General features: G+C 39.5%; 2 protein-coding genes and 2 long non-coding RNA genes across 11 annotated transcripts; 2 read left to right on the forward strand and 2 right to left on the reverse strand.

The window, feature by feature from the left end:
• Nucleotides 1-281: 281 nt before the first annotated feature.
• Nucleotides 282-2,045, reverse strand: LOC136353618 (uncharacterized). Its single transcript, XR_010736948.1, has 3 exons — nucleotides 2,014-2,045; nucleotides 1,420-1,535; nucleotides 282-1,208 (listed from the first exon to the last, which is right to left on the reverse strand). It is a non-coding gene; the product is annotated as an uncharacterized lncRNA (long non-coding RNA).
• A 228-nt stretch (nucleotides 2,046-2,273) lies between these two features.
• LOC136353617 (uncharacterized) lies at nucleotides 2,274-7,714 on the reverse strand. 8 transcript variants are annotated; one of them, XR_010736943.1, is made up of 4 exons: nucleotides 5,063-5,215; nucleotides 3,324-3,665; nucleotides 2,999-3,064; nucleotides 2,274-2,355 (listed from the first exon to the last, which is right to left on the reverse strand). XR_010736943.1 is itself a non-coding variant. In XM_066304649.1 (4 exons), the coding sequence occupies exons 1-4, from the start codon at nucleotides 6,988-6,990 to the stop codon at nucleotides 6,073-6,075; spliced, it is 426 nt and encodes a 141-aa protein (XP_066160746.1). In that variant the 5' UTR covers nucleotides 6,991-7,714; the 3' UTR covers nucleotides 5,931-6,072. The 8 variants fall into 8 exon arrangements, 3 of the variants coding, with proteins under 3 accessions (XP_066160748.1, XP_066160746.1, XP_066160747.1); XR_010736944.1 differs by lacking the exons at nucleotides 2,274-2,355; nucleotides 2,999-3,064 and adding exons at nucleotides 6,690-6,764; nucleotides 6,922-7,714 and having other exon boundaries at nucleotides 3,448-3,665; nucleotides 5,063-5,201; XM_066304649.1 differs by lacking the exons at nucleotides 2,274-2,355; nucleotides 2,999-3,064; nucleotides 3,324-3,665; nucleotides 5,063-5,215 and adding exons at nucleotides 5,931-6,234; nucleotides 6,318-6,437; nucleotides 6,690-6,764; nucleotides 6,922-7,714.
• Nucleotides 7,715-10,223: 2,509 nt separating this feature from the next.
• On the forward strand, nucleotides 10,224-12,526 carry LOC136353756 (uncharacterized). The gene is made up of 2 exons (XR_010737165.1): nucleotides 10,224-12,148; nucleotides 12,256-12,526. It is a non-coding gene; the product is annotated as an uncharacterized lncRNA (long non-coding RNA).
• Nucleotides 12,527-20,500: 7,974 nt separating this feature from the next.
• LOC4348755 (ubiquitin-conjugating enzyme E2 4) lies at nucleotides 20,501-24,689 on the forward strand. The gene is made up of 6 exons (XM_015759117.3): nucleotides 20,501-20,842; nucleotides 21,023-21,102; nucleotides 21,415-21,529; nucleotides 21,623-21,675; nucleotides 21,775-21,903; nucleotides 24,287-24,689. Exons 1-6 carry the CDS (start codon nucleotides 20,799-20,801, stop codon nucleotides 24,415-24,417), a joined length of 552 nt encoding a protein of 183 aa, XP_015614603.1. The 5' UTR covers nucleotides 20,501-20,798; the 3' UTR covers nucleotides 24,418-24,689.

Genomic DNA, 24,689 nt, shown 5'->3' on the forward strand with positions numbered 1-24,689 from the left:
AGAATCGGAGGGCTTTTTCGAAAAAATCCAACCTCGCACTGTAGATACTGTAGCAAAATCCGACGTGGACACGCCCAGCGTCCGCCCCTTCCGCCGCTCTTAATGGTTTCTAACTAGAGTCTGGGGCGCGCCCATGGCGCGCCGCCTGGGGGCAGTAAACATAGATTGTACGGTGAGTACATTTACCATGAAAGAAAATAACAGTTTTTCTTTTTTGATAAACGGACAGAACAATGAAAGCATTGAAATTATGTTGCGGAAAGGTTAATAGATAGATGACATTGCTAACCAGGCACAGAAACATGGCTGTTTAGTTTTTTTTTTTAGCAGCAGACATACATATAGATGCTAGCTTAAATTTACATGAAACATACGAGCCACATTAAGTGTCTATGATAGAGTGGCTATCAGTATAGATATAGTGGCATGTTAGGCAAGAGTTTTACATGGATAATATCTCAAGCCTATAGTTCAGCGATAGCAAAATGATATCTGTAGGACAAGGTGAACAGCTGTTTTTCACAGAACATCAACTGTCAGTGCAACGTGGGTTGCTTTGTAGAAAAGAAACATGCAAATTGCGTGTAGGTGTATGCCAATGTTTGCTGCAAAGTCCTTCCATCCTTTCTTTAGGTTGCAACGACCATCTGTTGATATATACATGAGCATGTTAATTGAAACACCCTGTAGTGTCTGGACCTGAATACCGATGGCTTTCTTGTTTTGAATCAGCGGCTTTATATATCTACCTGTAAATTCCTTACCAAAGTACTATAAAAGACATTATATGTGAGTTGTTTTATATAGCTGTAAGGACATGGAAAAATAACCAATGCAGCTAGAAGAGAGTAATAGCTCGGAGTGGAACTGACAACTCTGTCTTGTTTCATGAATGTAGAGTTCATAGTGACAATGTAAAGCCTGGTTGAAGGATGTATAGTCTGGGAAATATCTGTGATGTGCTTCATGTGAGATGATAGCTGAACATTCTGTGCTAAGGAGCACACATCATCAAATGTATGCCTGGTGTTGCCTGCATTGTATATTTTTGGTAAGCTTCTTTTATGGTTATTGAGAAAGGAGATGATACTGTAGATAAATTATTATGGCAAATTTTGTGGTTATGGGATGTCTTCCCCCAAAACTTCACTTTCGCGGTGTCCCTGAGCTAAAACCACACAAGTGTGATGTCCTGTAGCAAACTTTGCCTAAAAAAAAAAAGCCAGATTGAATCTAATCAGGTCAAACGACACTAATATCATATAAATCCTTCACACGGTACCTTCCTAGTCGAATCCCCTCATTCAAATCATCACATACATAGAGCATCAAATCCCAAGCCCACAAGAGAGTGGACAGGGATGAATGATCGAAAGCAAAAGATATGGTGAGGGATTAGGGCAAGCAGTAGGAACTTACCTGGGGTTTTACGGCAACGTTATTGGGCGAAGACCGGCTTATGGTGATCTTGGTGGAAATCGCATGATGGCGACTTCGGTGGTCAACGCGTTCGCCCGTTGGTTTCACTGCCGTGGCTGGTTCATGTGTGGAGGAGAGGAGGAAAAGAGATAAGGTTAGCGAGAAAGAAGGAAAAGATACATGATAATTTCAAACAGGCACAAAGATGTTCACAACAATAACCCATTCTCTTCCATTGTCTATGAGAACAGCTCCAGATTACTAATTAATAATATAGGAAATATTATGGATCAGCCTAGTCTTTCAAGTTGACAATAGATAGAAAAGTATGTGTTTGTGGCATCAAAATTATCAGCGGTGAAAAGTAAACAGTTACAGGATAAGGTAAAGATAATTGCCTCTGTTAGCTATATGTTCCAATTCCCACTGAGTTTAAAACTGACAAAGATTATAGAAATCAGATAGGCTTTTTGTCCTATGTTCTAGATATCATTTAGTTCTCCCAATGCCTTCGTACAGAAGGAAAAAAACAAAATGCATGTAACTCTAGGTAATAATAAAAACAAAATAAAGGTACATGATGATTATACATACCAGATTCCTTGTTCTTCTGTAGATGTCCAGAGCTTTGATAACCACAAGTTTTGTCATGTGAAAGAACTACAACATTTCAAAAATAGAACTTGATCAGGATCAAATCAAATGGATCTATCTACAGTTCAACAGAAGAAGAAACTGGTAAATGATAGAATTACCATTTCCACAAGGGACCCGCCACCGGTAGCTTTGGCGGCGGGAGTGTAGGCTGCTGCTTGATGAGCGCAAAAACAATCGAGTCCTCCTGGAGCAAAGCATCGCGCTCCACCGCCAAGCTCAGCTCCTGATCCATCACCAACTATCTCTCTTTGAGTGTGGGGCCTGTGGGCTTTGCTGCATCTACAAAGGATAAAAGGAGTGATTGTGTGACGGCAGATGACATGTGACATTGGAGATTCAATTTAATAAACAGGACCATGAAACAACAGAACCATGAAATTCAGCACAATTCAAACAAGCATTGGTAAAGGTAACAACATCAAGTGGCAACTAAAATCATGCAGCTAGAGCCTAAGTTAACCTATGCAGTGTCTGATATCAACAGCAACATGAGGTCACTGCCAGAAACAGTCTCCCAAATATCTCCCAAGGTTCCACTCTCTTCAGTAAAACCAGCAGCACATGCTTCATCAAATGACTTAGAGCCTTTCCGGAGACCAATGTGAAAGGAAAGGGCATAATAGAATGTTGGACTAACAGAACAATGCAAAATTGCATAAGTGAGGAGCACAAAATATAATGGCTTATGAATTATGATGTCCAAATCGACAAATTGTATAGCTCGAGTTATTTTTCAAAATAATAATGGATAATAAGTTGTAGCCATATATAAAGGAGAACGAATATTAGGACTTAGGAGTTCAATCGACGCTTCAAACCATGGTTCAGAGCTTTCAGTTTAACAGGGCGACTTGCATACCAAAGTATTGCCAAAAAGTGTCCTATGAATCAAAACTGAAAATACAGTACAAGATAAGAGTACCTTAACAACAACGTCGGACTTCACTTGAGCTATTGAATCCCTCAGGTTCTGGGCTTGTGCAGGCCCCTGAAAAAGCAATAGTAACTCTGTTATGTTACAGGTGGTTTTCTTGTCCTGAACCCGAGTAGCATGAGAAATCCATGTAAAAAATCAATTGACAACCCATTCACCACATTGGTCACATCAATTTGTTCATTATTGAAGCAATTTGTTGTGCAATTGATCAATTAGTGATTGGAAATGTCACATGTGCGACACTGGCCATCTAAATGAAACAGGAAAATAAGTCTGAAAACAAGAAAGAAAGCGTTTATTTTTTTCGAACCTGAGAGCCCCATCCGATCACTCCGATTTGCTTATTGCCCTTGAACGCCTCGGGAAGCAGCGGGAACAGGTTCATGACAAAATTACATATATACACACAAAAAAAAGGAAGCCAAAAAAAGAAGAGGAACCAAATTACCCACGTTTCCTTTCTTTGCAGACCTGAATAATTCACAACATACATATAGATGAAATGTTTCAGCTATACTGGCAATCCCAGCTCTTGGTCCTTTTTGCAACAACCAAACAGCGAGAAGAGCTAGGTCCAGAAGCTTCCCCGATTTGTTTTCTTCTGGTTTGTTCCTCTTACAGCATTCAAATCATTCATATACTGGACCACAGCCTGGCATGCAGAAGAAGTGAGATGTTTGTTATAATGCTTGTACGTAGCTAATGCGAAGAGTGAGAAAAATTTCACATTATTACTTATTAGGAGTAATAATATATGAAATAATTTACCAGCATATTATCTAATATCTCACTTGTTAGGAAATAATTATTTCAAATCTCACTTATTTTAACAATGATTATTACTTCTTAAGCCACAAAATCTATGCGAAATCAGGTAACCTTTCCGAGATCAAAGACAAGATTAACGAAAAAAAAGTAGCAGGTACAGTACAGTCACAAAGAGGCACCAACAGCAAAGCAAATCGAGCAAGAGAAGAGACATACGAAGAGGATAGAATTCAAAATTTATACTCACCAAGCGAAGATCCTTGTGAACTCAATAATCGACAGGGCAAGCAATAACAGAACTTAAAAAAAAATTGCATCATGTGTATTTATGAAATAAATGAATTTCTCAAGTGATTCATACTACAGTGCATTTTGTTTTCAAGATTAAATTAGCCAAAACCAAATTAAACTAAGACATGTGACATTGTTGAAGTACAGAAAAAAAGCAAATTCCACTTTGGTTGGGAGCTAGCTACATGAACATCCTGAAAATTCACATCCTGGAAATTCAATTACTGCAGGAACAAAAACCAAGGTTACTGCATGAAAAAAATTCACATTGTTGAAGTATACGAACAAAAACCAAATTCCACTTTGGTTGGGAGCTAACTACACGAACATCCTGGAAATTTACATTAGGCAATGCAGTTACTGTAGGAGTAAGGATGTTGATTATCTAAATAATCTAAATGATCAAGCTTACTCACATCCAGTACTTGGCACTCAGCATCTAAGTCCTCTAAATGTAAAAGTGCTCCAAATAGTACTGTGATACAATCCTTTTAAGTCTGTATTTTAGGGAAAAAACATTTGTTTGGGACAGGGTAGTCATGATTGTTTGATCTATTTTTCAGTATAGTTTTATAGGAATGGGAGGGTAGTTGACTAATCCATCCATTTCAATAAGTGCACCTTCACATTCAGAAATTACATGGGTTTGAGAAAGTTCTAAAAATGTGGCTTTGATAAATTCAGAGAGATAAAAAACATCTTATACAGAACTGTAAAAAATAATTTCATCATGTGTACTTATGAAAAACATCAAGTGATTCCTACTACAGTGCATTTTGTTGTCAAGATTAAATTAGCCAAAACCAAATTAAACTAAGACATGTCACATTGTCAAGCACAGAACAAATTCCACTTTGGTTGGAAGCTAACTACACGAACTATCAGTACATAGAAAGCTTGCCCAAAATTGAAGACTGATCAGTGGAAGTAATAGATGAAGAAGAAGTCCTCACTAAACACAGGATGACAGGAATGTGTGAATTTTCTTACCAGCACTGACAAGCATGAATCACACCTCTAGTGATCAACCCCTAGTAATCAGCCGCTGCAAGCCATGGAGCAGAACTGAAACTACTCTTCCGTAAGGCAAAACTACAAACACCTGGAGTGCAACACGAGAGAACTATCCCTGCAACACAAGCACTGTAATGGATTCATTGACCTACCAGTTCTTTTCCAGTAGATGCCCAATCACAACCACGATATTATTTATTTAAAATGTTAAGTAGTACACTGACCAAGTAGGAGTAGGAAGAGAAAAACTAAGCTAGTAATAGTGTACATTTTCAGTGGCTGACTTGCTGTCAACTGTCTATGGGCCTGAAAAATCTGAGAATATACAACTTAATTAATCTGAAAGGTCAGTATGATTGTCTTGCATCTAATGGAGTGATCCAATTGACAGCCTTAGTTCATATCCAGCTCTTAGTGCATATCCAGCTCATCTAACCATTAGCTTAGCTCCAAAAAATATTTTTGTATTGCCCTTTAGTTCTACTCAAGTTAGCTTCAGATATTTCAAGTGATTCTTGATCAATGTTATTTACCTATACCTAGATGGCTAGTTCAGCATAATTCTTTACAATGACAATATCATCATTAACCATTATACTAAAACTGCTCAAGAACTGTTGTCATGATCGGTTGTTAAGTCACTTCAATATTCAATAAACTATAGTCAGTAAAAAACCTATTTTCAGACATACTCCTATTGCAGAACTGGAGACATCCCCAAAAAATGAGCAGCTTCCTGCCTAGAAACTCTGTCCTGATAGTCAGGAAAAACAGTTAAAAATGCGCCAATAGCTGATTGCAGAAGACTGTGATGATGGAATGGAAAATTAAAATATATCCTTGATAAAGTTGCAACATATTTTCATTGAGCATTCATAAAACAGATAGTGTTATTTGTCATGCCATAAGTAGTCTATGTTGAGTGACGTAACATTAAATTAATTAAGCTGATAAGTTTCGCTGCTTGAATATCCATTTAAAGAATCTTAGAATATGTCAGACATCTGGATTGTTTGATGCCGGCTCTTCCAAACTTTCACAGGCTTATTAGCAGAGACAACAAACACATAGCCTGGTGAAATGCTTCCGATAGCCAATACTATCAATGAGATGCTTCCAATCAAGTAAGGAACCAAAAGGCCCCAATCCTGAGATACAGAAATTTGAAAAGCTAAAATTATATATCACAGGTTGTTTATTAATATCAACAGAAAAATTATTTTGCAGGAACCTGTGACCGAAGCCTAATGCACTTATCTTGTAAGGCAAAAAGATTATTTTTATCAATCCAGAGTAGCAATCCAGAGTAGCACAAAGAGGAGGTAGCAAGGAAAAACCATACTAAGCTGGCCTGCACGAATGGGTAGGAATCTGGTTGAACCGACAACAGTGAAAAAAAATGCTGCCTGCATGATCACAACAAGGAAAATGGGGGACTATTCTTCTGAACAAATTATGGCACTAATACTATTCTTCTGCATTTGCAATTTTGCAATGCTTGATTCCAGAATCCCCATCAAATCATCATGCTCTGCTGCACCATTGCAATTTCCAAATAATTAAACAAAGCTACGCATACATTTTTAAGCTTAGCAGGCCTTACATCATTTCGGACACTCGGAATCGCCAGGTTCTCCACGTGCTTTATCCCAAGCGTGGTGAGCTCTTGCAGAGATGTCTGTCACAGTTCATAAATAAAACACCAATCAATTCAAGCTCCAATGCAATCGCATTGACCCAAAACTCTACCTGACGCTGACAATAGAAGCAGGTCAGAATGCTCTCTGCAACTACAAATTCGAAGCGCTTGGTGCTTGAGAAGATATAGCACTTACCGTGCAGCACGACACGTATGGCTGCGAGCTCCACCGCTTGGCCCACCCGAGCTCCTTCAGCTGGTCCATCGATGGTTCGCGGCGCGTGAGGAGGATTCTATCGGACACAGCGGCTGACGGCGCGTGAAGAGGCGGAGCCCCTCGTCCAAGTGTCCAACACAGCGACAAGGTGCGGATGGCGGCGGAAAGGGTGATGCCGGCTGGTGGGAGGACAATGGTTGCTCCACCAACCGCCTAACCATCGACAGCCACGAGCTCACCGCCATCAGATCAGGCGGCCTTGAGTTCGTGCCATCAGATCTGGCCACTGCGATGGCGGCGAGCGGCTAGGTCGGCCAGTTGACGACGACGGCGGCAGGTTGACGACGATGACGATGGCGGCGAGGCACAGCTCCTCGCAGGCAAAGGAGAGACGAGAGTGGAAGAGGAGAGGAGCGTTCGCCTCGTCGCTTTCTCCGCGTCCGCCTCGAAGTCCGCACTCGGCGACGACGGCGACGCGAGGGGGGAGAAGGAGGTGGAGGCGCTCAGAGACGGCGACGGCGACGTCGATGGCGGCGGAGGTGGAGGCGGCGGCGCTAGGGGAAGACGGAGGCGAAGGCGGAGGTGGCGGCGGCGGCGGAGGCGCGAGGCGATGCGGACGACGATGGCGGCGGCGCGAAGCGGAGGTGGTGGCGCGACCGCGCGAGGGGAAAGCAGAGGCGGCGGCGGCGGCGAGAGAGGGAGAGGGCGAGACGAGGGAGGAGGGGATGCGGGCAGAGGCGGCTAGGGTTTTGCGTAGTGGGTGCCGTTTTTCGAAAAAACCCCTCAGCTTCTACATTTTAGAGCACAGGCCTAATTCACGGTTTTCCTCTCCTTTGCATAGAATATACGGATTTCATAAGGGTCTAAACATAAAATTCCAGCTCAGAGGGACTGTTAGAGAGGGACGCCGAACGAATTACGAACAAAACAGAGGGCTTGTTCGCAAAAATACCACCCCACGCACTGTACATACTGTAGATCAATCCTAGCCGCCCACGCCTGATCGGACGGCGGCAGGAAAATGGGGCGACGTGGCCCGCGCCTCCGTCGCCCCAATGCGCGCCCCTTAATAATATGCGATTGAGAAAATCGCCTGTTTACCCTTGAAAGTTCACCTAATCCCTTCTGTACCCCTGAATTTTGCTCAATCCCTTACATACCCCTGAATTTTAGTTTGGATCTCTTCCATGCCCTTTCCGCTAGTTGACCGTTAGTTGACCGTTAAATTCTTATGAAAAAGTCCATTTTGCCCCTTTGGTATAAAGAAGCATATAAATTAATAGAGTATATTGTTGGAGCATAGAAATTTGTTATACGAGACTATTATGTTTATGAGATAGTTATGCACCATATTATTTGCGATAAATATACTTTTAGATATGACATAAAAAATTAATACTTATTTATTAGTTATTAAAAGATTTTTTTTAGCATATGTGTTCTGAAGTAATAAACAAATCTGTTGTATTACTATGAAAACACATATGCTACATAAAAGAACTTTTAATAACTAATAATAAATAAGTATCAACTTTTTATATCATATGTAAAAGTAAATTTGTCACAAATAATATGGTGCATCACATACTCATAAATATAATAGTCCCATCCAATAAATTTTTACATTCCAACAATATACTTCATTAATTTATTATGTTTCTTCATAGCAAAGGGCAAAATGGACTTTTTCAAAAGAATTTAACGGTCAACTAACGGTCAACTAGCGGAAAGGGCATGGAAGGGATCCAAACTAAAATTCAGGGGTATGTAAGGGATTGAGCAAAATTCAGGGGTATAGAAGGGATTAGGTGAACTTTCATAGGTACATAGGGGATTTTCTCTATGCGATTTTGCGAACTAAGCTTAGCTCAGACTCTTTTGGAATGAAACATGTGTATTTAGCGGTAATGTATACCATGGTATGTGAAGCTTGATCTTCAATCCCTTATGCGTGCTAGGACGATCACACTGCTAGGAGTACCATTTTTCAGGCAGTTGACATTTTTTATCCAATTAGAGTTTGCTAGGTTAGACATCTCTTTCACGCCTCGGTCTTGTAATAATCATAGCTTTTGCTCAATTATGATCAAGATGGGATCCGGATCAATATGTAGTTTAGACATATCTTATTCAGAGTTTGTAAACTTTAGTGGTTCGTGATCTCTCTCAACCATTCGGACAGTAAAGAGGCATTATTTAAGATTTTTTTTCTTTTTTGAAAAAACACACCTAGCTATTCTTTCGTAAAAAAACCTTGGTGAGACATAATCTAATACGATAAATATGTATATCTCATTCTCAACTAGGTTGGGTTTGTTTTATTGAGTGAGTACATATCTATGTATATGTGTTTTATATGCATGATTATGATGTCATGTGTGTGGATGTAACTTGTACTAAAAATAATAATGATAATAATTTCAACCAAGACCGAAACATTTTTTTTTGCTGATGACCCATGCTGCCTTCTTTTGTAGCTTTGTTGGAGGGGCATGACGGACAAACTAAATTGTCTACCATTTTGTATTAGGTTTATTTACTTTGTGACATAGGGAGTACTTTATAGTTCCTTTGTCCCATAAAAAAAATAAACCTAATACATGATATGATAATTCTAATAGGAAAAAAGTACGAATTACCCCCTGAACTATTGAGGTCGATTGAACTACCCTCTAAACTTAAATACCAGACATTTTACACCCTCATTATCATACCGGACGAATTACCCCCCTAACACTGTTTTGAGCTGTTTTGACAGGGAGTTTGCACACGTGACGTCAACGTGTCAATCCAGTCAGCAAAAATAATAATAAATTCATGGGGGTCCACCTGTCATCTATTTCTTCTTTCCCACAATCTCTCCTCTCCCCTATCTCTTTCCCAATCTCTTCTGCTCGGGGTAGGCGTCAGCTGGATGGAGGAAGCGGGAGCTGGGGGCGGCAGCCAGTGGCAGACTAGTGGAGGCGGGAGAGTCGGCGCTTGGGATAGGGTGGCGGCTGGTGGCAGAGGCGGGGCCCGGAATAGGGGTGATGTTAGAATAATTTCCTATTATGCGGATGCACATACACATATTATGGCTATTATAACAGTTGCCTCAAAAATAAAGTGATCAACTAAAGTTGTATTGGGGCCAAAGCATCTAATTATAGAAACATGGATTTGTATACGTGTAGAGACCGGATGTTGTTTCCTATTCTGTGATGGGTTAGAATAGGAATCCAATAACTCAAGTTCTCCTATAAATACAGGGTCAGGTCCCCAAAGCAGGGCACGAACCAATCCACTATATCCCGTCAATAGTTGGAGAAATTAGGTTTGCCTATTGTTTTGGAACATCAAAACCCTCGCCGCCGATTCAACTCACAACCATGGCTACAGTTTCTGGTACGCTTCCGCATCTTAAGTTATAATATGGATTTATGATGGTGTTCTAGTTCTTATATGTGAGATTCGTAGATTATTAATTCTAACAAGTGGTATCAGAGCAACACATGTACGATTAGAATCTAGCGTTTTTTTTTTATTTAATTGCCGTTTAATTAGTCTCTGGTCTTTTGCGTTTGCTCGATTCCGCCGAGCATGTCGCATATCTGGGTTAAAGTTTTATTGATCTGTTTAGCCAAGTCGTCGAGTTATTGAATTAGCAAGTTCGATTCGATTCCGAGTCGGCAAAGCTGGTTTTGTCTTATTAATTTTCTGGTGTCCGTATCCTATACATCTGTTTGTTCCCTAGTATGTGCTAATCAAATTTCAGTACCGTAATTACATTGTTATGCTTGCATGCAATTTTGGATATTTTATTTATTGGCACAATACACGAAGGGGTACAGTATTAGTATTTTTTTTATATATGTATATCTGTATACGTATGCTTATAGTTGGCATTAGATAGCTAATTATATGGTATACGAGGACTAAAGCTAGCATAATAGGGTGTAATTTAGTTTACAGCCCTATAGTAAAATTAATTCAGCATCGATACATTTTTTTTCTAGTGTTTTAGAAGGGATTAATTGAAGCAATAAGCTGCCAAAGTAGCCTCTGTTGTGTAGATTAATTTTATTTTGGAACATCTAGACAGTTTACTATCTATATAATTCATGCACTTGTTGATTAGCCCAAAGGAAAATCAATGCTTGGCCGGATTATTTATATAGACTGTAGTAATAGATACGTAACAGTCTTACGGTTTCCATGTGAACAATATGTCGGTCCAAAGAAAGGCTTGTTCTTTAACAGGAATTTACTGTTAGTGTTTGATTATTACGTCAAGAATGCCACTTGCAAGTTAATATTTCTGTCCAAAGACTAAATTTTGATGTTGCATGGTATCTTGTGATGGGAAGTATCATTATTTTGAATTAATTTAAAATATACTTATGAGCATATTTTTTTAATCCTTTTCCAGCTGCAAATTCTGCTTCTAATATTTCTGCTAGCATCAATTCAATTCCTGTGCTTACTGGTGCAAACTTTAAAGAATGGAAAGAGAATGTTTTAATCGTTCTTGGGGTTATGGATCTGGACCTTGCACTTCGGAAGGAACAACCTATTCTCTCAGACAAAAGTACTAAAGATGAAAATATGGAACATGAGAGATGGGATCGTTCAAATCGCATGAGTCTTATGATCATGAAGCGTTCTATACCGGAAGCTTTTCGAGATAGTACATCTGAGGAGGTCACTACAGCTAAGGTTTTCCTTGAAACACTTCAGAAGAGATTTGCTAGAAATGAGAAGGCTGAAACTAGTACTCTTTTAGCAAAGCTCATCTCAATGAGGTATAAGGGAAAAGGAAACATGAGGGAGTACATCATGGAGATGTCTCATCTTGCTTCAAAATTAAAGGCACTTAAGTTAGACTTATCCGAGGATTTGCTCATGCACTTAATTTTGATATCACTTCCTACACAATTTAACCAGTTTAAGGTGAGCTATAATTGTCAGAAGGATAAATGGACAGTTAATAAGCTCATCTCTCACTGTGTGCAAGAGGAAGAAAGGTTAAAGCAAGATAGAATAGAAAGTGCTCATTTATCTATGACCTCAAATAACAAGAAAAGAAAGAGCAAAGAAGCTGTGGATGTCCAACCTCCTTTGAAGAAAAGGGAAAATAACTGTGGCGAGGAGCCCTGTTATTTTTGCAAGAAGGAAGGACATATGAAGAAAAACTGCACCAAATATCACGCTTGGCGTGCTAAGAAAGGTACAATTTTTGCTACAATTTGCTCTGAGGTTAACTTAATTTCTGTTCCCAAACACACTTGGTGGTTAGACACTGGTGCAACTGTTAACGTCAGTGTAACAATGCAGGGTTGCCTGAACTGCCGAAAGCCAAGTGATGCTGAAAGATTCATCTTTGTAGGCGATGGCAAACCAGTGGAAGTGGAGGCTTTAGGCACATTTAGGTTATTATTAAAGACTGGTTATTATTTAGATTTAGAAGAGACTTACATTGTACCGTCATTCAGACGGAATTTGGTTTCTATTTGCCAATTGGACAAATCAGGTTATCATTGTACAATTGGAGATGGATTGTTTGGTCTTTTCCAGAATTCTAATAAAGTTGGTACTGGTTCTTTAATATGGAATGATAGCCTATATTTACTTGATACTGTTGCCTCATTTATGAAGTCATGCATACTTGTTCTCGTGGTGTAAAGAGAAAATTAACCAATGAGAATTCTAGGTCCTTATGGCATAAGCGTTTAGGTCATATTTCTAAACAAAGAATTCAGAGGCTTGTGTCTGATGGGGTTCTAGATCAACTTGATTTCACAGACTTTGATGTTTGTGTTAATTGCATAAAGGGGAAACAGACGAATACAAGGAAATTAAGTGCCCAAAGAGCTACAGATGTCTTAGAACTGATTCATACAGATATTTGTGGGCCATTCCCTACGGCTTCCTGGAATGGTCAACGATATTTTATCACGTTCATAGACGATTTCTCAAGATATGGCAACTCACAACCATGGCTACAGTTTCTGGTACGCTTTCGCATCTTAAGTTATAATATGGATTTATGATGGTGTTCTAGTTCTTACATGTGAGATTCATAGATTATTAATTCTAACAGGCGATGGCTGGTGGAAGAAGCAACTGGAGGCGGGACTCGGGATGGGAGCTCGCCGGTTGACGATGGAGATGTTTGGAGGCTCGACTCGACCCCGTCTCTTCAGCGGTTGGGAATGGCGGCGACGGCTGGTGGCGGAGGCGGGGCTTGGGATGAGAGCGGCGGCTGGGGCGAGGCTAGCAGCGGGGGCAGTGGCCGGTGGCGGAGGCCAGGGAGGAGAGGCGGTAATTCGTACTTTTTCTATTCTAATAATACGAGAGTAGTTATTTAGATAGTAGTAATATGTTATCTATATTGCTAGTATTTACAAATAAATTGTTTTCTGAATTCACCTGTTTACGTTCTCGTTTACGTGTATCAAAACCATCAATATATCTGCCGTGCGCAGATCGTGTAGCCCTCCAAACCAACCATTGATTCTTTGATCCACCAGCGCCCTTCCCTGTTGTCCGGAAGCACAGGCGCTACAGCAGCCTCGTCGGCCGGCGTGCGAGATCGCGAATCCTACACTCCTACTCCTGTACTCCCTCAGTTCCTTAACATAGCAATTAATAACTAAATAGAATATCACCGATGTATGTTTTTAGTTGCTACTCCCTCAGTTCCAAAATAAATATAGTTTTACACTATTCACGTTTAACGTTTGATCGTTCGTCTTATTTGAAAATTTTTTATAATTAGTATTTTTATTACTATTAGATGATAAAACATGAATGGTACTTTATGTGTGTCTAAATATTTTTAAATTTTTCACAAATTTTTTAAATAAGACAGATGGTCAAACATTAGATACGGATATCCCACAATTATATTTATTTTGAGACGGATGTAGTATGTTCAAGCACGGAGGGGAGTAAAAGAATAGTAGTACTATATTTTCTGCCGTACACGGGCTAGCTTTCAGCAAATCCGATGCGAGTCCACATCCAGGCTCCTGACGACGGGCACAGTGACACAGCCCCGTACGCACACGGCTCCAATTGAATACACCGGCAAGACGGCCGCCGGCCACTGCTGGCCTGCCACGCACGCTCACCCTCGTCAGGAGCCGTGGCATCGCACGGACGGACGGACGACCCCGCGTATGGTGGATTGGTGCTGCAGCAGCGGCGGGGGCGGTGTCGCGGCGGAGGTGGATGGACTCGTGGTTTTTGTTGGCCGCCCAGAGAGGCAGAGACCACCACAATCACGACTTACAAATAATAAATATAACAAATGGTTTCAGATCCGTAAATTCTATCCTACGTAGCAATATTTTAGAATGGAGAAAGTATGTGTCTTTTTGATAAACCGACTGTAGCCACGTGTATGTGGTACCGTTAGTTTCGGTTGCGTCACAGCCACGAACCAACAGTCGAATGTACTATTCGACTCTATGTCAGTAGTATTATTTCTAAGACTTCAATATGCTCCTTCACAACGTAGCGAGACTAAATTTTTTTCTATAAATATATAGATTTAAAGTATGAATAAAAGTATGGAATAGATGATTATAAAACACAAAGAAAAAGGGTGAATAGCCAGTTCAGTCCTTCAACTTTTGCTCGGGGATCGAATCAATCATTGATATTTTATAATGTCCAAACAAGTCCCGAGAGATTATCATGCGGTTTAATATAGTCCTTGACACACTTAAAACGCCACGTGGATATACCACATCATTCATGCATGCAAAGTTAACATTTAAATGTCCATTTTAACCTTACATTTTTCATATAAAAAAATAAAGGGAAAAGCAAGAAGAAGCAATCATAAAACTAAGAAAAATGCCAATTTTTTTAGTTACCAATGCTACATATTTTAGCCAATGGCCAAAACTTTTTTTTTTGTTTTTTCTCAATAGTTTTTATTTATTTCCTATGAAAACGTAAGATTATAATGGACATTTAAATATTGCCTGCATATATGATGTGGAATGTACACGTGGCATTTTTAGAGGGTCCAATGACTATATTAAAACGCACAATAAACTTTAGGGATTTGATTGGACAATGCAAAATGTTAGGGACTAAATTAATCCTTAAGCGAAAATTCAATATCATGTTGGTTATTCACCCAAAGAAAAATATGGTAAGCAAATATTTACTATATTTTTTCAATGTTTCAAAAGATATTTACTATATTTTTCCTGTGTTTTATAATCTATATATTTGTTCCTGCTAAGGGTCAATTTGACAAGACTCTACTCCTAAATCCAACTCCAAGAGTTAGATTTGGAGTGGAGTTGTGGAGCAGCCTAAATGTAGCTCCACTCATTTTGTAAGAGCACTTTAGCCCGCTCTACCTTTTTTACGTGGAGCTGAAACTGTTTGGCTGAAATATAGTTTCAGGAGAGATGTAGTTAAAGCTGGAGCTTTGCTAAATAAAGGAAATGGTAGGATTCATTCCTTTATTTTCAAAGGTCTTCCTCAAAAAATTTTCTACGTCCATTTTTTCTATGTTTTTCATATGAATTGAAAAGGCCTAAAACACCTATCCTTTTAAGCATTTTTAGTCAATCAAGGTGTTTAGGATGGAAATAAGTACTACAATTTAAAATTCAAAATATAATCCAATAAGGCAACTAAAATGTTTATCCTACAATTTAGCAACGGAGAGAGAAGAACTAGAGAGGAAGCCCTGGCTGACGGTCTCCGATTGGCTGTTTGGAACTTTGGATGCAACCCTCATTTGGCCGAACCATTGTGTGCCAATCGGTGTCATGTCACGGTCACGGCTTAATCCAAACTAGGCAAGATGCTGTGTCCAATTGTCCATGATTATGACTGGTCTCCGCTAGATTCTTATGACAAGTCAAAAACATGGCTGCAAATTGGGCACTAGGTCGAACAACATTGATATGTGATAGAATGTGGTAGACTAGCCAAACATTCCCCTACTTCCTCTCCCGTTGATAAGAAGCATGTCACAATTGGTTTGTGTGGATGAAACAATTTACATCATGTATTCTGCACGTTGATTGAAGCATTTGAAGTAGCGCTCACTTCATTGCGCATTTTCCTATTCCTCGTGCACGAAAGAACACACATGGTAGAAAAAAGTTTGTCGAAAAGTATATTTGTAGAGATGTACAACAAATACAACTGTAAGGGCGCATGTTTGGCACAGTTCCATCCCAGCTGGAGCCTAGCCAAACAGTTTCAGCTCTACTTAAAATAAGAGTGAAGCTGGAGAAAACTCTGTCACAAAATAAACTACAGAGATGAAGTTGGGTTTAGATAGCTCCACTATTCCACTCGAGACTCAACTCCTTGAGTTAAATTTAGGAGTTGGAGCTCTACTAAACAGGCCCTAAAAACATGACCCATTCTCTACTCGATTGTTTTCTATCACCGTATTGTCAGAAAGAGGCCTATGAATTGATAATGAAGTTAAGGCCGAATATCCATTATGTAACAAAAAAAAACCCCTATAAAACGACAATAGAAAGCATGTGGGACCAGCGAGTGACATTGCAGAAAAAAAATTGGGACCAAAAGCATAACAACCAAGCCTAAAAACCCTGAAATGCATGGGTAGAATTCTTTTTTTATATATAAAAAAACCTGAAATGGCCTCTAGAAGACAAAAATGATATAAAGAGAAGCACATTTTAACAGTAAAGTGATCCGTTCGTTGTACAATGTGTGAACTTTTAGGACCATGTATTAATATTATCAGGTGAGTACCTGTATTCTTACAAGCCCAGTAAACTATTTGATTGGGTTTTATAACTTGCCTAAGGTTGCCACGTCTCAAGTTAGATAAGTTTAATTGACTTAGATGGTTGTTTGGTTGATAAACTACTTAGAAAAATGGTTTTTTTTAGGTGGCCAAAAATGATTTTTTCAGGCAGGGAAATGATCCGCCTGTATGCCAACGCCTGTAAAAATCGATGATTTTCGTAGGCGGCCCAGTCACCCGCCTGTGAAAATCATCTCGACAAACAAAAAAAATCGCCGCCACCACACTTGCGCCCCTACCAACCTCCGGCCGATCTAGGGTTAGAGGAACTACGTAGGGGCGCCGCCGCTGCCGGGGGTGGGGGGCACCACCGCCCTCCCCCTCCCTCCGGCCAGATCTGGGAGGAAGGGGAACTGCCGCCACCACCGCCACCGCCGCCCTCCCCCGGCCTCCCTCCGGTTGGATCTGGGTGGGAGGGGAACTGTCGCTGTCGCCGTCGCCACCGCCCTCCCCTGGCCTCCCTCTGGCTAGATCTAGGAGGGAGGGGAACCACCACCGCCGCCACCTCTCCTCCCCCTCCCCCCTTCGGTCGGATATGGGAAGGAGGGGAAGGGAGCTGCGCCAACCCCGCCTCCTCGGCGTTGCCGCCGCTGACCCCTCGCCTCGTCGTCGTCGACCCTGCCACCTCCACGCGTCGCCATCGCCGGTTTCCGCCACTCCCGTCGCCGATCGCTGAGGGAGCTGAGGGAGAAGAGGTGAGGGAGAGGAGAGGTGAGGTGAGACTTAGAATAAATCGCGGTGCCATATCGTGTCTATTTATATCCATGCCAATTTTCGTAGGTGGATCACATAAGAGGTCCGCCTGCAAAAATAAAGGGTATTTTTGCAGGCCTGCGAAACAGTGAGTTTCAACTGGGTTTGCATTTATGTAGGCGGCCATTTTGCTCTCAGGGTCATGTCCGCTTGGGAAAAAAAATACCCCATATCTGAAAAAATGTTTTTTCTAAGTAGAGATAACCATACTCATGACAAAGATTCTCCATCATTTAGGCCTCACATGCTACTAAGATAAAAATGATAAGAATGTCTCATGTTAGCTAAAGTGTGGCTCTAATTTTGCTAGTCACATCTTAAAAAAATTTAAACAATTAGGCATTGTTTGACTAATTGGTTAGGGAAATGATTTTCCACCCATCAAAAAGCATATTTAAATTCCAACTATTCATTCTCCCTCTTTTATTTAATCTAACCCTTCGTTCATTTCCCTGACCCAATTTCACTCTTTTTATCCCACTATCGTCCAAACAAATCTTTACGGGAAGCTTGGCTAATTTGAAGTGCCGAACTAAAATACCGCATAAGCTTAGCTTCTCTCTATCGAAATTGCTAATTAGCGGGTGATCGCTCCCCGCGATCTTTTTTTTCCTTTCTCCATTTGTGCCTGGGGCACGGGCCAATCACGCGCCGCGGGTGATGGCGCATTAGGGCATCACCAATATATATGGATAAGTGATCTATATATAGATGGGACCCACATAAATAGTTTATTTCTATGACAATGTCCACAATGTATATAGATACAATGTATCATTAGGAGAAGAGAAAGGAGTAGAGATAAATAATATAATTTATTCTTTTGCTATTTTTCTATATGGACTAGTTGTACAATAATAATAGGTGGCTCAATGGAATATTCTATTGCTTATAGACTACTTTTACATCACAATGGATGCCCTTAGGCGATCCCTCTCTCTACTCCCTACGGCATATAATGACCAAAGTGCAAGTAACCAGGTTGGTAGAGGCCTATAGGGTTTGGTTTTGCCTATTTTTTTTTAAGTCGATCATATAGATTAGAGTAACACGTATTACACAGTAGTAGACTAGACAATCATACCACACCGTAACGCATATGGATAGCTATCACTATCTTACGGTATGTTTTACCAATATATTTCCTTAGTCAGACTCGTTCAAAGATAATATTTGATATCTATCTGGACTATTGCCGATTCCTTATTCATTTCGAAGGTATTTAATTAAGCAAATTATTTGACTAATTTACCCTTAATTAAGCAAGTCTTATTTTTTTATACGACCTTTGTTTATGTGGTTCGCTTTCTCCAAAATGCCGGTAATGAAAACTTCCTGCTTTCTAAAAGAAATATCTATATCTTCAATTTTTATCATAGAAATACAAAAATAAATTCTAAATATATAACTAGAATCAATAACAAACTATAAAGAGAACATAACCCACTTAGGTTTAATTCTATACATAAAATAAGTATTCGCATTTACGACTAATGATAGATGACGCAGCAGTAGACGAGATAAGTAAAGGTAAGTGTGCACGTATTTATATGAGCACCTGATATAGGGTGTGGCTAATGCACGGGAGCGATCACCAGCCCGCCCCTCCCCCTATACGCTCTCTCCCCCTTCCCCCTCCTTCTCTTCCTACTACTAAGTACACCATAAAGTTAAAAAAAATGAAGTTGAAAAAATTTATGTATAGAAATACTATATATAAAAAATATTTTGAATTCAAATTCAAATTTGAAACAGGTATGTAAACTTTTGACTTATAAACTTTGGGTCTATAAACTAATATTTGAATTCAAATTTAAATTTGAACGGGTATGTAAACTTTTGACTTATAAACTTTGGGTCCATAAACTAATATTTGAAGTCAAATTTCAACAGGTATGTAAACTTTTGACTTATAAACTTCGGGTCTATAAACTAATATTTGAATTCAAATTCAAATTTGAAACGGGCACGTAAACTTTTGACTTATAAACTTTGGGTCTATAAACTAATATTGAATTCAAATTCAAATTTGAAATGTGTACGTAAACTTTTGACTTATAACCTTTGGGTCTATAAACTAATATTGAATTCAAATTCAAATTTGAAACGTGTACGTAAACTTTTGACTTATAAACTTTGGATCTATAAACTTTAGATGTATAGATATACTATATATAAAAAATATTTAAATTCAAATTCATATTTGAATCGGATATATAAACTTTTGACTTATAAACTTTAGGTCTCTATATATTAGATGTGTAAACTTGAGGTGTACAAACTTTACGTATATAAATTTAATAAAATAAAAAAATAATACGGTGTAAAAAAAAGAAAAAGAAAACCACGTGGAGGGAGGGGATCGGCTGATCGCTCGATCGCGCCCCTTAGCAATCTCGCCTGGTATACGTGTTTTAGATAAAGAAACAAAGATAAGAAAAGAAAAAGAAACAAACTAAACATTGGTTAAAGAAAGTTGGATCCCTTGTTTTCTATACTTGATTCCATTTCCCAAACGTAACCACCGCCTGGAAGGAAACTTGAAAGAGAAAACCGACTAACTAAGAAACCTAAACGATTGGTTAAGGAAGGTTAGAGATCCAATGTTTTCTACCCGATTCCCACCATCAGTCCATTTCTTGACGAATGGTTGATAATTTCATTCTAATAATCTCTTAAAAAACTAAATCTACGATGAGTGCAGACATCTTATATCTTGGTACAATTAAATAATAATTAAATACATTCTCACGATAACAAAGTGTCTATCATATTTTTCACGTATATGCTTTCTAATCTATTAAACAGTGTGGTTTTCTTAAAATAACTTCAATAGAAAAGTTACTTTGAAACAATATACTAATAAATTTTAAGTTTTTCTAAAGTTAATATTTAATTAATTATAATCGCTCCGTTTACAATGTTTGTGGTTGGAATTAGGCCAGGTTGATCTGCCATTTCTCCCTAATCATCTCATCTCATCGCTTTTTTTTTTCTTTTTTCTTTGTCACTTTCGCCTCTCTCTCTCTCTCTTCCTCTCTCACGGCTGCTGCTGCAGTGGCCATAAAAATAAATCTCGCGCAGGGGGTGGGGAAGGGAAGGAGGAGGAGAGGAGAGGAGGGCGCACGCACCACACCACCACCACCGTCACAAGCACCGCAATCTCTTTCTCCCTTTTTCTTCTTCTTTCTTTCTTTCTTTCTTCCCCTTATCCCCAAGAACCGCGTCTCTCAAGAGGTGGGGAGAGGAGGAGGAGGAGGAGAAAAAGAAATCCAATCTTTTTCTTTTTTCTTCTTGTGTCAAGATGTCTTCCCCGAGCAAGCGCCGCGAGATGGACTTGATGAAGCTGTGAGGATCTTGTCCTTTATTTATTTATTTTTTTTGGGGGGGGGGGGGTGGAATTGTGTTTTTGCCCGGTTTGATTCTTTTCTTTCTATTGGTGGTCTCCATCGTCTAATCTGATGTGTTGTTGTTTGTTGTTTTGGGGGTGGGGGGATTGGGGATTTTCTTGGTTTCTTGTTGTTGCAGGATGATGAGCGACTACAAGGTGGAGATGGTGAACGATGGGATGCAGGAGTTCTTCGTGGAATTCCGGGGGCCTACTGAAAGTACGATCGCGCACGCAAATTCCGATTTTGTTTTTCCTCCTCCTGGTTCCTGGCCTGATGATCCGCGTTTCTTGTTTTCCGGTCTCTGATCTAGATGTAGGGGAAATAGTAGAGGAAAGAATTGGGAAATTTTGACTGTTGATCATGTGCCCATTCTGTTGGCATTTACTGGTGAAGCGTAGGATTCTAGGGCTGCTCTTGCTGATGCTGGATGAATTTTGCCTGCTTGTTCAGTTGACCAGGAGTAGTCTTGTTTCAGTGACTGGGGAAGAGAAGATATGGAGTCTGATGAATGTTTGCTTAATTTGGCAGGTATTTATCAAGGTGGTGTCTGGAAGGTTAGAGTAGAATTGCCTGATGCATATCCTTACAAATCTCCGTCGATTGGTTTCGTTAACAAGATTTATCATCCTAATGTGGATGAAATGTGAGGATTTGATGTCCATACCCTTTTCTGGAATGATTGAAGCTTGTGTAATCAATTGTTGCTGACCTGCTTTTGTTGGACTTGAAAATGTAGGTCTGGTTCTGTGTGTTTGGATGTCATTAACCAGACGTGGAGCCCAATGTTTGGTGAGATAACTCTCGTCCTTGTCATTATTAGTACGGGTACTTGCTGTTTATTCTAGCTTCTATAACCCTGGGTTGAATATTTCCATGAATTTTTGGCAGATCTAGTTAATGTGTTCGAAGTCTTCCTTCCACAACTTCTATTGTACCCAAATCCTTCTGACCCATTAAATGGAGAGGCTGCTGCACTGATGATGCGTGATCGTCCTGCTTATGAACAAAAAGTGAAAGGTGATGTGGTTTAAAGCCATTGAACTAATTATTGTTTCTGCCTAGTCTTAGACTATTGTTTGGTTTAACTGTCTTGTCCATAACATTTTGCCACAAATTCAAGCCTTAATATTATGATGCCACAATGCATTTTTGCAAGATTGGCTCACAGTTTTGTTTTATCCTACTTCCTTCATTAGCGTGGCAGCAACCAATTATTGGTATGAAGGTGTCCAATGGTTGTCCTACTTATCTTTATTCTAACATAGTAGCAAGCCCTTTAGTTTCTCTGCTTTAGAATCAGTATTCTCGTGTAGTTGGGTGCTTTCTAACCAGGATGTATATGCACTTAATCTTACCTGTGAATTAGGTTTTTATTAGTTTAGTGATGGAACATTAAGGTGCTTTGTCATAATTGTCGACTTCCTTTTTTTTTTGGGGGTTAGAAGCCTTACTAGATCTTTTTTTGATAGTTCTTATTGGAAGGAGGTCAATTTGAAATTGAAATAGCCTGCCAGAGTCTTTTTTTTGGGGGGTTATTCAGAGTCAATAGTTCTGTCATGATCTCTCAATGATCCTATGTTCTGTGGCAAAACCATGTCTGCCATTCTGAAAATTAGCCTTTGTTTGTATATAATGGCATGACTTGTTTCATTATGCTCAAGAATGGAATAAATGCTTGCTGTTGGTTTGTTTCCATGTGTTATGTTACACTGGGAATCTTCTTTCTTTTTTCGTGTCATGTTTATGAGATGTTTGACTATGTGAGGTATTCCAGTATTTGTGGCTGGAGGCAGTTTTCTATTTGAAAAGGCTCTTTCTGTATCTCTATAAGTTCCCTTTTTTGTAGGTAATTACCATTTTAAAGCTTTTTCTAGTGTATCCTAATTATTATTTTTTACCGGAGAAGAACTATCAGCGTATTGGACTGTTTATTTATAGCATTTGTGTTGAAGATCTAATTGTAATGATTAACTCTTATGTTACAACTTCAGGTGCTGCTAATATTGCTGATTTTATATTTTCTAATTTTATTTCCATATCAGAAGTCAGATTATGTGATTATTATAGTTGTGCCATGCTAATGTTGGAGAACTTCATTAGTTGATGTTTTACTGATTATCAAGGAGTATATTTTGATTGTGCATGTGATTCTTATTTGCCATCCTAGGTACTGGTTAGTGGTGTAGTGTGCACCAATCTTGTAAAAAGTAGCTAAGGACACATAAAGAAAGAGGACGAGTGAAACTATTACTACTTGTCAAAACCATTGCAGACATTATTTGCTTCATAAACCAGCTAATTTAGCCTGATTTCAATTTGTTGATTAATAAATAAATCTGTCCACCATTCATACATAGTCTATGCATTATTGTCAGTCCAGTAGCTGCCAGTTACTATAGGCCTTGTTCATCATCGGCGTAGATAATAAATACTAAGGTCTCTGCGAAGTAAAATATCAGAATTGAAATGGGAAACATGCTTGAGGACCTCTTGAAATTGTTCCTTCTTGTGCTCTTAGCCTTTTATGTTGTTTTGCTGCCAACTCAGGGGTTGTCTTTTTCATTTCTTAAACCCTGCTCTACACCAAACTGCCGATTTTGATGATTATATCACCAGAGGCTTACAGTGTGCATTTGGAGGTTGGTTCCATAGGAATAAGGACAACATTCCATATTATTTCTCATCAAAGATAGCACCGATGACTCATCGGACAGTAGCATCCGCAACTTAGGGTATGATTGGTTGCCATTTTATAGGATCTGGGCTGAGACATGCCTGGCTGGTGGGATGCAAGGGGTTGGTGTTTGATTGTGGATTTGTGGTTTCCCTGAGTGGAGATTCTGTTTGGTTGGTTCATGGGGTGCTTGATTGCGTGTATAGACGAGGATGATTTAAAAAATGTTATCAGGACTTCTATTTTGTGTTAATATACTATGAAGCCCATATCTTATTTTAATAAGCCTTAATCCACTTGTAAATACACTGATTTCATTTGCTATGCACTAACTACTTGCTAATTGCGTCATTAGCCGGCCCGTGCCTCGAAAGGGAATCTTGCCTAGCTGCTTTATAACAAAATTAAACAAGGAACTGGTGCATCTTATTGGCATGGCACAACCCCTATGCAGGCAGAATAACACATTTCTTGATCCTTGAGCACTCAGCCTCAGATGTATTGCCAGGAACTGCTAGCTTTGACCACGGTTTTAGATAGCACAGCTCACCCGGCATTGGTTTCTATTATCGTTATAGTACAACTAATACTTTTCTTTCTCTTTATACTTGATTTCATTAAGTATGGGTTGACACTTCATATTCTTTCTTGGTCAAATAAAACTGCACTGTTGCGTTTCTCCCACGCGATACCAGAAGCTCACTCGCTTTCCTTTTGCTTGTGCAGAATATTGCGAAAAATATGCAAAGCCCGAGGATGCTGGCGTAACCCCCGAAGATAAGTCGAGTGATGAAGAACTTAGTGAAGATGAAGATGACTCCGGGGATGATGCTATACTCGGCAACCCAGATCCTTAGTCAAGTCTGGAACCAGTTTCCAAAAGCTCATCATATACAATGTTTGGTTTGCAGAAATTGCAAGCAAACAAAACATGAAAAAATATCTGGGAAAAAAAAGGCTCTTTGAATCTCTCATGTAAATAAGTGTACTTGTATCTTGTCCAATGTTGTTTCCTTCAATTGACCAATTGAATTCGCAGCAGCTCTCATGTTTTCCCAATCTGTCAAAGTGTCAAGCTTGTAGATTTGTGCTCGTTCCAGGGAATAAACAAGGTTGTAGCTTCTGGTGA

The sequence above is a fragment of the Oryza sativa genome, chromosome 10, assembly GCF_034140825.1.
Source record: "Oryza sativa Japonica Group chromosome 10, ASM3414082v1".
Taxonomy (NCBI): Eukaryota; Viridiplantae; Streptophyta; class Magnoliopsida; order Poales; family Poaceae; genus Oryza; species Oryza sativa.

Excerpts from the sequence above, each read along its gene's own strand:
- LOC136353617 (XM_066304649.1), bottom strand. The coding sequence starts at position 6,990 with ATGGACCAGCTGAAGGAGCTCGGGTGGGCCAAGCGGTGGAGCTCGCAG. Across the intron at positions 6,765-6,921 it reads CATACGTGTCGTGCTGCACG|ACATCTCTGCAAGAGCTCAC; the intron begins GTAAGTGCTATA and ends GAACTGTGACAG. Across the intron at positions 6,235-6,317 it reads GCATTAGGCTTCGGTCACAG|GATTGGGGCCTTTTGGTTCC; the intron begins GTTCCTGCAAAA and ends TCTGTATCTCAG.
- LOC4348755 (XM_015759117.3), top strand. The coding sequence starts at position 20,799 with ATGTCTTCCCCGAGCAAGCGCCGCGAGATGGACTTGATGAAGCT. Across the intron at positions 21,103-21,414 it reads ATTCCGGGGGCCTACTGAAA|GTATTTATCAAGGTGGTGTC; the intron begins GTACGATCGCGC and ends TTAATTTGGCAG. Across the intron at positions 21,904-24,286 it reads TTATGAACAAAAAGTGAAAG|AATATTGCGAAAAATATGCA; the intron begins GTGATGTGGTTT and ends TTGCTTGTGCAG.